This window comes from Podarcis bocagei (genome assembly GCF_964188305.1).
Source record: "Podarcis bocagei genome assembly, chromosome: 14".
Classification (NCBI taxonomy): Eukaryota; Metazoa; Chordata; class Lepidosauria; order Squamata; family Lacertidae; genus Podarcis; species Podarcis bocagei.
Window position 1 is genome coordinate 34,598,069 of NC_138139.1, and position 12,275 is coordinate 34,610,343.

General features: G+C 42.4%; 1 protein-coding gene across 35 annotated transcripts in view; it reads right to left on the reverse strand.

The window, feature by feature from the left end:
• Nucleotides 1-12,275, reverse strand: part of RBFOX1 (RNA binding fox-1 homolog 1) — a 1,500,640-nt gene that overhangs the window by 29,517 nt on the left and 1,458,848 nt on the right. For 9 of the 35 annotated variants that reach the window (XM_081170175.1, XM_081170147.1, XM_081170178.1 and 6 more), the window contains one exon: nucleotides 3,203-3,255. The exons of the other annotated variants lie outside the window; for them this stretch is intronic. In XM_081170175.1, the coding sequence (XP_081026301.1) occupies nucleotides 3,203-3,255 (53 nt within the window). The remainder of the gene's footprint in view (nucleotides 1-3,202; nucleotides 3,256-12,275) is intronic. 35 annotated transcript variants of the gene reach the window in all.

A 12,275-nucleotide genomic window follows, 5' to 3' on the forward strand; every position in this document is an offset into this window, starting at 1 on the left:
TTCTATTCAGAGTAGATCCATCAATTCTAATTAATGTAAATCAGCCCTGTCCATTAATTTTCAATGGGTCTACACTGAGTAGAACTTACTTGGCTACAATCCTAAGCTTTCACCAAACTGTCTTCAGTAGTAAAGTCATAAAGGACTTCATTTCTGTATATAAGAACATAAGAAAGGTCTGGTGGCTGGATCAGGCCAGGGACCCATCTAGTCCAGCACCCTCTTCTCACAGTGGCCAACCAAATGCATGTGGAAAGCAAGACCTGAGTGCAACAGCAACTCTCCCCATCTGCAGTTTTCAGAAACTTGTATTCAAAGGCATACGTCATTCAATAGCGGAGGTAAAATGTAGCCATCATAGCTCGCTGCCACCAATAGCATTTTCCTTCTAATCCACTTTTAAAGCCATCCAAGTTGGTGGCTATCACTGCCTCTTGTGGGAGAGAATTCCACAGTTTTAACTATGCACTGACCATCCTGAATTCCTTTCATTGATTCTCAGGGATGGGAGGGACTTAAAGGCATCTAGCCCAACCTCTTGCTCAGTTCAGGATATAGCTGCAGGCATTCCTGACAGATGGTCACACAGCCTCTGATTAGCACTTTTATGCTTCAGTGAGGATAGATCTGCTGCTGTTCCTCCTCCAAACTGAGGAAGAATTTAATGGCTATCACACATGTTTGTCCAAAAAGGAACCTGGTTTGATGAAAAGGGTGCTCTACTACTCATGGGAACATAGGAAGCTTCCTTAAAACAAATCAGAGACTGTTACTCCATCTAACTCAGTATTGTCTACATGGACGGAAGTGACTCTCTAGGATTTCAGACAGTGAGTCTCTCCCAGCCCTGGAGATTCCAGAGTTTGAACCTGGGACCTTTTGTATGCAAAACAGTTGCTCTACCACTCAGCTATGGCCCTTTCCTATCAATTGCTTCTTCTCATGAGGACAGAAGTAATATGATCTACTTCTGAACAACTTGCACAGTCCTGTTTAGGAAGCCCCCAAGAAACAGTGCAATCCCCTTCCCTGTAGTAATTCAGCATTGAAATACCACCAACTGAGCGTTAATCGTAATATAGTAGAAGCACATACAAGAGGGGTGGGGTCACTTGGCACCAGGTTGACATCCCCCCCCCCACCTGACTTAAAACAGCAGTTCAAACTTGGATAGTGTGGTTTGGACAGAGACCCTCAACAGCATTTTTTAAACTACTGTATAAAAAGAACAAAAAATTGTTCTGTTTGAGAAAGTGGGAGGGCAGATAGTTCCATCAATTATCTATGAGTAAGTTTCACTGAACTATGCATGGATACGCATGTCTAGGATTGCACTGTTAATGTGTACAGTAAATACATACTTAGTTGTGCTAGGCTTGATTAGGGATATTACACTGTCTGAGCTGGAATGTGCTCCTACATCATGATAATGAACAATGGCCGTTTCATAGTAAATGACTATAGTGGAAGTATTGCAGGACCCCAGTAAACTCTACTATATTATTCCATGGTTTTACTTTGGGGGGGGGGGTGAAGCAAGCAGGGTTTTGAGCGGCTTCAGAAAGCAAAACTGTGTGTTTGCAATGTTTTTGTTTTTATAGTGCATCTGCATGGCATCATGCACAAAGCACTCTGTTCTCCGTTCCTTTGTTCAGGTCCTGCTTTTTTTAACTTCATAATTTTATGAAATTAATGCTCTCTCTTTTTTTTACACAATGGAGCAGACAGATGAAGATAGCCTATTGTGCATCTGTTCAGTAGATTGGGGTGGGGGTGGACAGATATGGCTTGTATTGCTCTAACTATTGCCTATTCCGTGTTTCATCTCTCTGCTCTGCTCTGCTCCAGCAACTGACTCTATCACTTTAACCCTTCCCTTTCCAAGCAGCACAATTCTCCCCCACCCCCACAAAACCCCCCACAAAAAAACCCAAATAGTGGAAGGCAATCATGGTCAGGAGTTTAGCAAGGGGGAGAAGGAGCACTTAGGCTTTTCATTATAGTATAGTTCAAATCCAAATCCCTCCCAGTATTTGGATCTGGGGAAAGGGGAACTGCTCACCTGGCTACAAAATATCACTGGGTTTTCAAAGTGTGGAAGAAGTCTGGTTCTGCCAAACTGTCCATGTCCAGACACACCCTGTGGGTGCCGTTGAAGGGGAGAGGTACACAATACAGATTCTCTGTAGGTGTTCTGGAACCATTAAAGTAGCTAAACCCCAAGATCAATGGAATCCCCAAGCTGCTTTGAAATCTCTCCTTAGTTTTTAAAAAGTAGCTGAAAAATAGCTTGTGCCTTTAAAAGAAACTGCAGCTAGTTTTTATGTGCTGCTGCTCCCAACCAATCTTGGCTAGAGAGAAGCAGTGGAGAGAGTTCAAGTAGGGGTGGATTTAAAAACAAAGGTGAAAAATAGGAAGGGGGGGGGGAGAAGGAAAGAAAACCTTCACAGAGTATGGGCATCCCCAATGACAATTTAAACTAAATCAAGTAAAAGTTAGTTGTCTCACTGAAAAACAACATACTGGGACTTAGGCCCATTTATGCATGCACACAACTAGTGTTGTTGTGGCCAGTTCAGCTTCATGTGAAATTTTATTCTTCAAGGTTAGTCCCAAAGGTGTGTTTATGATGTGACATGAAAGTGAGGCACCTCTGAAGGGCCTGGGATTTACTTGGGTGTGGTAGAAACACATTGGCAGAAAGACTCACATGGATGGTAGTCTTGATGAATTTTTGGTGAAGCTCCAGGTTCAATGATTACTATACCAGTTGGGTGTGGCAGTCAGTGGGAATCCCACCAGTACAAACATGTGCAACCAGGTTTGACTAACTGAAGTCCAGTTGGCTGCAATGGGGGTGTTGTTTTTTCCAGGATTAGACCCAGGGCCTTTAATTGTGTTTCCAACTTGGGATCTTGCTTTTTCTCCACCTTGCACAGCTGTTTTTTTAAAAAAAGAAACTTCAGAATAACTATTACTTTCCTAGATCATGTAATCGTGAAACAAAACATCAAACGTCAGCAGAATAACCTAATGTGTTTCCTACGCCAGAGCCTAGAGGCTTTGTGCTGTGACTGCGGGAAGCTATTCCAAAGATTTATCTTATGGGCTTTACTTGGCTTTTTCTAGTGATTAACTGTGTCATGTGTAAAAGGATATTGAGACTCGGATGGATGCATCAAGAAGTATCAATGATTGTTACCTGCAGAGGTGTTACAAGAAATTTCATCTGTTGCAACGAAGACGAATTGATTTCTGCAAGAGAAGATAAAATTCACAATACTGCTTGCTGACTGGGAAAGCTCCTAGCTGCCGATTGACTTTATGTTTACAGATGGGTTAAGGGGGGGGGAGGTGCTTAATTTTAATGAATGCAGAGAGGAGGAGTGTTGACATATCCTGTTACTTGAGAGTTTCTAAGGGTCACAAGATTGACATGCTAGGTCCCTTTCAATGGCATAATGGTGACGCTGGAAAATGGACGATACACAAGACTAGGGCATTGGGGATGTCAGTTTTAGCATTGCAAAAGTGCTCATGCTGAATTATACTTCACACTTTCCCTTTTGTAAATGAAGCTACATTTATAATAATGTATAAACTAAATTAAGGCAAACAATGTTGGTTTATAGCACCCTTTTCTTCCTTCTTATTGTTGTTCTTATTGGGGTGGGGTGGGATAATCTAGTAAAACTAACAGCAAAAACCAGCACTGAAAGTAGAAACCTGGGACATTTTGGACCACAATTCATAGCACACAGCTCCAATGTCAGTATGAAAATAATGGTTTCAGTATCCCACCCACCAAAAACATTTATGACATAATACATGATTCTAATACACCAGATGTAGTGAATCTTTGGCCCTCCAGATGTTGTGAAACTACAGCTATTATCAGTCCTAAAAGCATAATCAATGGCCAGGGATGGGAGTTGTAGTTCATCAACATCTGGAGGGCCAGAAGTTCCCATCACGTGCAATACATCATTTCAGCACTGATATAAATTAGTCACAACAGAATACTAAGTGACCCAAAACCTTCACCTGCCCAGATCTTTTGATCTACTTTCTTAAAGTGTGTTGCAAAGAAGGGGACAGAGCTAAGAACATTTTAACTGCTTTGAATAAGGAAATAATGAAAATAATAATAAAAAGGGAAGACCACATATCCATAATCTGACTCAAACCATCATGCCTCATTTACTCATGCAATCATTCCATTGGAAGGCTAGCAGAAGTAAAGTGTGTAAATCAAGAGCACACTCAACACACCATGCACGACAGCCTAGGAATACTGTGCAAGCACCATTGGAATGAACAGCGGTTGCTCAGCCACAGCGCTAAGGAGACACCACAGTGCCAGTAATCACACATAAGATTGGTCCTAAACCCACTGCAACATAGAAGCCGGTCTCATGCTCCATAAAAGCAATTAAAGAAAAAGGCAGGTGAGATGCTACCTGGGTGGTTGGTAGGTGCCTGTCACAGATACCCTCAATCCAGTTAAGCCAAAGTACTCCAATTCTTTTTCAGCTAATTGTAATGCACACACCCCCAAGCCAGTTACCCCCCAATCTTATTAAAATTGGTGGGATTGCTCTGATCATGGACTGCAACTTAGGGCTTTGTGTGCTGTGGGAAAAGGACTGGAATATACCAAATTATTACTATCGAACAGGAAAGAGATGGCAGTTGACCATGCTATGCCAAGACCAGTCCATGTCTGCATACACTGTATCGGGCTCTGTGTAGTACAGGCATGCATGGGCAAGTTTGGGACCACAATTCATGCCACACAGCACCAATGCACACTTTAACACATTGTATTATTGCCTGGCCTGAGTACTGAGTGCAAGTGCAACGACAGCACCATAGGAATAAATGCTATTTAAGCTATGGATGATTTTGGACAACAGTAAGAGGATGGTATGTTAACTGTTGACAGGTACAAGCTGGGTTGAAGCTTGTGCTTATTTATTTATTTGACATTATCAGAGGCAGCATGCGTGATGAAATTTGCAAAGTGGTAGGCTTTATCATGTGTGAATTGAACAGGAGCTATACTTGTAAGCAACCTCTCATGGTCACATGAATCCAAGTACTTCAGCTTAATGAACTGATGGATTGAAAACTGGTACCAGAAAACTGCTTGGCATGACCCTGGGACCTTGCAGTGCATTAAAGAGGACTTGGATGGTTGTGAACTGTCAATATCCCTTCCAGCCAGAGGGCAAAGGCCTACCACTATCCGTAGAATATGAGTCCTTTGCAGTACCTCCCCACCTCAGCCTCACAGAAGTCAAAGACTGCAAAATCAAATGAAGGCCTTTTGATAAGACAGACAGCTCCTCTAAAGAGGTGGAGTCAATCACAGTGCAGGTCTGGTTAGCCTACATAAGGCTTCAGTTTTCTTTAGCTCCCTGCTGGGACAACATCTTCCTACTGTTACTTCAGTGAGAGAGAGCAGCCTTCAGATGGGCTCACTTGCACAGCTTCTAACTGGACTTTCCCTGCATTGATCTTCTTTTGCCTGTCATGTCCTGATTTTTCTGACTTTGACTGGACATTACCCATTTGATCTGCCCTTTCCTATTATAACGTTACTTCTCTGGATGCTGCCTACTTCTTCCTTGAGCCTCAAGCACCCAAGGAACAGGACACCATATGACTCGTATGTTGGGATATGTTTACCATACTGCCATAAAATTTCTATCCCACTCCCCATATTGTTGGGTCCATTTAGAGTGTATCTAAGTACTTGTTGATCACAGTCAACACACATTATTTAAGAATTTGATTGATTGGTGTAAAATGTATATAAGGTGGAAATCAAATCCAGGTATCGAAGGATCCCTGGCATTTTGTTCTGGGCTGATAAACATGCAAGAAAGCTTTTGGCGAGCGGCAAATCCCAAACTTGTTATAGCTGGCCATGTGTCAAAGTAGTCATAGAGACACTTTATCACACATGCCCAGGCAGCTGTTTTGTACTTGACAAGGCGTGTGGAAAATATTGCACAGCAAGCAATAATCTGGAAAAGTGATGGAGAACTCCCTCAAACTGTCTTGTCTTATATCAAGTACTATTGTGCTTTGGAATTTCAAATGTGTTATTCTGTATGGTTGAGATGGACAGAATCGTTCTGTTTCCATCCAGAAAATGTTTGTTGTAGGTCTTGTCAGCTTACAAAAGGCTTTAGTTCCATTTAGCTCCCTTCTGGGATAACATCTTCCTACAGTTACATAAGAAGGAATGACAGTAAACCAGGCTCACTTGGAGCTATCCAAGGTCCTGTTTTTCCTATTTAAATGACCACTTATAACTGGACTTTCTCTGTCTTGATCCTCTATTGCCTGCTGTATTGTAGGCTTTACAAAAGACACAGGCAAAGATTTATACAAAGCCCATTTCTAGAGATGTAACTGTGTCAATCCACATCCACAGTTTATCGTTACAGCACTATTATACTACTTTAAAAGTGATGGCTTTTCGCTGAATGTTCACTCCATCTCCCTCTTTTAGAATGTAATAAATATTTTTTAAAAATTAAAAAATTGTCCAGTATCACCTTAGAGATCAACTAAGTTTGTTCTTGGTATCAGATATCTGTGTATCTGAAGAAGTGTGCATGCACACAAAAGCTTATACCAAGAACAAACTTAGTTGGTCTCGAAAGTGCTACTTGACTCTATCTATCATCTATCTATCTATCTATCTATCTATCTATCTATCTATCTATCTATCATCTATCTATCTATCTATCTATCTATGTAGAGTACATTATGTTCCAGAAGGAATCCTGGAAGTTCTGGAGATATCTGCGACACAATGGGCCTTGGTTGGCCTACCCATTAGATCAATCTGATCCACATTGGCACAGGAACCTTTTGTGTATGTCCACAGAAGTAGATAGTTTCATGGCAACTACTGAAATCAGGACAGAGTCGCAATGAATTCTGTTGAGATCTCAGTCCATTCCAGCATAGGTAGAGCCACAGATGAACCACTAAATTCCACCTGTGTATGTCCACCTTCTATATAACTTGAAAGGGTGAACAAGTGGTGAGGGCAGCGGCTCATAAGAAGCCTATTTGTAGGTGTGGGTCCTCAAGGAAGAGAGAGGGCTGCATGTACTAAGCTTGTGAGAGGATTCTGATTTGCTCCAGATTTAGGAGCACATGTATGGGTTTTAGTCAGCAGAATCTACACACCAATACATGTATGGGTCTAACAACACAACTGGCCCACTTACGACCTGATCCACTAAGAACTTCCTTATTCCCTTTTTAAAACAAAACAAAAACATTTTACAGCTTCTTAGAGCAGCCAGTAATTTCACTGTGTCAATGTGGTAAAAATCTCTTCTAAAATGTTCCCAGCACAAACCATACATCATAACCTGTTGTCCCTTCCTGGGGAATGGTAGAGAGAAAGGTCAACTGGAACATTAGCTTATGTTCTTCTATATTGTAATTTTCATTGGGATATCAGACCCCAAATTATCTCCCTAGTAGTCTCTTTACACTTGGGAAACTCAAGTTGAATTTTGTGTGTCAAGTTTAATGGCAGATCCTAACCCTAAGGTTACAGGAACTATGACCATGTCCCTCATTTTGGCCATCAAAACTAGGACACAACTGTTAAAGGGAGGATGAGTTCTAAGTCAAAATTGACCATATTATAAAGTTGCTTATGATCATGGATTGTCTCATATTCTTCTTTTATTTATTTTTTTAAAGTACAATCAGCATGCATGTATATTGTGTTGTTTCTCTGACGGGCTTGCTTCAATAGCCCTCTACTGTATCAGATGTTTATGGCCTGTAGTCCAAATTAGCTAACTATTGTACCAGGGAAAAGATGGCTGCTACCACCATGTACCTACAAGGGCAGTCATCTTTTTTCTGTACAATATCCCTCATAGCATTCCAATGACATGGTAGTTACTACCTGCTCCAAGCAGTTGTAAAATGATTAAATAGAAAAAAGGCAGTCCTTGGACCAATTCCTAAATATATGTTTTTTGTTTCAGCAGACCTGATGGGATTTTTTAGGATTCATTTAAAAATAAATGAACACCACAAAAAAGGACAAGGGGTGGAGATGGGAAGATGCATCCATCCCTAGAGCAAGCCGAAACTGGCTTTGTGCTTTGATTTGTTTGTTAAAAAAAAGGAAAATGAATGCATAAAAATATCATTTAAGTTCACATTGCAACTTTAGAATACCTAAAGGCCTTTAGAAACAACAACCCATAGATCTAAGTACTGGGTTAAAATAATTTGCAAAAAGAAAAAGGTGCTGGTCAAGTACCAAAGGCCCGATAGGCCCCACACAACTCCTGGAACCAGACCTCTTACCAATGACTAAAACCAAGCTAAAACCTGATGACTGATGAGCAGGTTGTAACAAAACAAAAAATTACCTGGTGTGAAAAAACATACATCTCAGTGAAATCACAGCCCTAACACGTTTTAACTATGGACATATACCCAAGTTTGTTTATGTCTTGTTCCCCCCATCATTTTGTGTGTTGACTTAAACCTGAGGACAGAAACTGTTGTGCTTGTAAGTGATCTGAAAGTTGCTCTGGGAGCTTTTTGTGGCTGCAGAGCAAGGTAAAAATTCTTTAAATAACAGGTAAAGGCACAACAGGCCTAGGGACTAAATGGAATCCTCCAATCCTCTCCACCTAGCCCTAGAAACTCTCCCCAGGTCCTCACCAGCAGTGGCAGACCTTGGTGCCCCCACTTCTTGCCTTCCATTCTACATAATAGTTGTGGTGCCCCTGAGGGTCTGTGCCCAGTGAAACTGAACTAGTTGCACTCCCCTAAATCTGCCTCTGTCACCAGCCCTGCTTCACACCCCCATTGAATGTATTTCCCTGGATGGAATGTGTCCTTGAATGCCCTGATCCCCCTCTGGATTGAGAATACAGAGGGGTGTGTGAACATGTATAAATAAGCATACTGTACAAATTGCATATGTTGCTCCACCTACTTTGGTCTCTGGTCCTACCCACCACTGGCATTTGGTGCCCAGAAGGCAATATGGCCCTAGGGCCAAAAAACAAAACCCACAACCCAGTAGGCCAATCCTGCATAGCCTGTATCCCAACAAGTCCAAGGCTTAACACCAAGGTCATGTATTATGCCTTTCAAGATACCTGAAAAGACCTCAACAGTCCTACACAGCTATCAGGGACACGGGTGGTGCTGTGGGTTAAACCACAGAGCCTAGGACTTGCCAATCAGAAGGTTGGCGGTTCAAATCCCCGCAACGGGGTGAGTTCCCGTTGCTCGATCCCAGCTCCTGCCAACCTAGCAGTTCGAAAGCCCGTCAAAGTGCAAGTAGATAAATAGCGGAAAGGTAAACGGCGTTTCCGTGTGCTGCTCTGGTTCGCCAGAAGCGGCTTAGTCATGCTGGCCACGTGACCCGGAAGCTGTACGCTGGCTCCCTCAGCCAATAAAGCAAGATGAGCACCGCAACGCCAGAGTCGGTCACGACTGGACCTAATGGTCAGGGGTCCCTTTACCTTTACCTTTACACAGGTGTCACAGTCAACAAGTGCATCCTGCTCCTGGTGGGTTGACATACATGGGAAATATGCTGTATTTTGTAAGCCACACACCTGGCTGGCTGTTATTAATGCTAATTTATCATACTGATGTGACCTTCTGAATATGGCTGGACTACAAGTCTCATAATCTCTATTTTCAAGCTAGCTGGGGCTGATGGGTGTTGAAGGCCTACAACATTCCCTTCTTTGCTTTTGACCTAGAGAATGGTCTGGAGGTATGAACAGTCCGATAAGGCAAATGGGGCATTGCCCCACCAACTTCAACCTGCCTTCAGCCAGCCCCCACCTGCCTTCCAACTTGCAACCAGTCCAAGGGGTGGCACTGCCTGATAACTTCCTCTTCCTCTGTCTCACTGTTTCCCCTTGTAGAATGCATCAGGGAGGAGGAAGATGGGGACAGATCTAGAATTAGTTGTCTCTGCCTGTCATTGGCTCTGGTGCCAACTACTGTTTGGGCTCCCAGACTTCCACCCCACCAGTCCCATCGGCCACCACTGTGCATGTGTATGTAATGTATAGATTCAGTTTCCCCTTCTTTGCATGGATTTTTTTTTTTTTTTGTACAGGCCTTAAATAAATAATTAAATTGCTTGATACATATATAGATGGAGGGGGAAACTGAATGCTCTCTGCCACTTCAGAAGATACACCTGCTCTTCATGCTAGGTGTTCTCTCCTGTCTTTCAATACTTGTCTTATAGAATATCTTATCTTGTGCATACAGGATGGTTGTGGTGTCTACAGCCATCTGGTAACATGCTGCTGAGCATTCATCACAAAAAGAGTGCTATGTAGGGAGACAATTCCATGTCAAAAGTTCACGTCTACAGGACATGTGGACATGCAAACAATCCTGCTGTTGGCTGTTCACCCAAGATAATGGGTATTCAAAATCCCGGCAACATAACTTTAACAACTGCCTGAATATATATAGGAAATAGCTCTATTGTGCGCGCTCGCTCTCTCTCTCTCTCTCTCTCTCTCTCTCTGTACAAACATAAAGTGCAATAAAGTGTAATGCAGAAAATATATATCTACATTTCCCAACTTTGCCTTCCATAAAGTATTTAGGCTTGCAGGACCAACTCTCTCATTTATTTTTTTTACCAAATCTGAATGCAAGAAACAGTGTCTGGTTTATGCAAATGCTGATGTGGCATCCCCTTCTTGATAGCCATTCTGGGTCTATAAGAATAATGCATGATGTACATTCCCTGTGAGTAATTCTGTTGAATTAACTTATGTTTTGTCGCCTGAAACATTCCATTTCTTTATTACTGCAAATTCCAGTTGCATTAGTGTCTGGTTTAGTAGGATTATCTGCAATAATTGATGGAGAACTGCTTCAGTGTATTACTTTTTCTTTTTCTTTTTTAAAAGACCTTCCTAGTCTCTCTTTTCCAAATCCTTCATCTCAATATCAAGGCTATTAAATAGTGCCACAGCTATTTGCAACTTGGGTTTTACGTATATGGCTGGGGAAAGGAGGCTAGTTTTCTGTTATTTACTTTATTTATTTCTACGTTCCCAGTCACTGTAAGATCAAATCTCTATGAGCAGCTTTGCTGCATTTGCCATGTAGAGACAGAACCAGCACCTTTCCAGATATGTCCTAAATGAGTACCCTGTGTGGCATGTTTTACAAAATAGAGACTGAGATTTATGAGATGTAGCTGTGTCTGTTGCAGAGTAAACAAAGAAGTCTTGTGACACCCTTAAAACTAACAAATGTGTGACAGCTCAAGAGTTTGTGGTCTGTAGTTTACTTCACTGGATGCATGTAATGTAATCAGGGCTGTCTTTAGCATATGCACCGCTGGGGTGCAAAGATCCCCAAATTTAGTTAATTTTGCATGCATGGCACCATTGAGAATGACAAGCGCCGTCATTGAGTCTGACAAGCACTGCCGCTGGCGTGGTGCGTCTTTGGTAAATGAACACACAAAGTCGAAAGTCCTTTAGTGAAACAGTAGGTATACATTTTGGTAATACCTAGGTATAGATGTATTTTGTTTTTCTAGCTTGATCAAAATTATTTATTATTTTGTAACAGGTAGATAGTTAAGAGCTTCGGCGGCTTCAGCGCCAGGCGCCTGGCACCCCGCAGAAATTGGCGCCCGGGTGCCCCACGCCCCTGGCACCCCTGGGTAAAGACGGCCCTGAATGTAATGTAATATGTGCTTGCCCACTGAGGATTGCCCTTTATGACACACCCCTTTCCCTAGCTCATGCCCCTCAACAGCATATGAGGGGCAGTTAAGAAGGGTGGGAAGCCTGGCTGGTAAGCTAGATCCTCCTCTGACTTTCCCTACTTTCTGCAACTAGCCGTCACCTGCTGAAGGGTCTGGGTAGGAATTTTTGCAGGGGAGAATCCCTTGATTGGCTGTATGGTCCCTCTACTTTTTGCTTACTCCTCACTGCTAGAACTAATTTGTAGTTGGTTGTAGTGGGGTTTGCCAGCCATTTATGGCATTCCGTACAGGTGGGTAAGTAAGTGGGAGGGAGTAATAGAAGATAAACTGATGTATTATTGGGTTGAGGACATCCTTCAGGGATTAGCCTGTTGTTGTTGTTGTTATTATTATTATGACTGGTGGGGTTTGGGAGAGTACCCTTTTGGACCTGACATGCACATAGCGGGGGCAGAGTTCATTTCCCAGGTTCATACCTAAGGCTCACCTAGCAAGGAGAGTG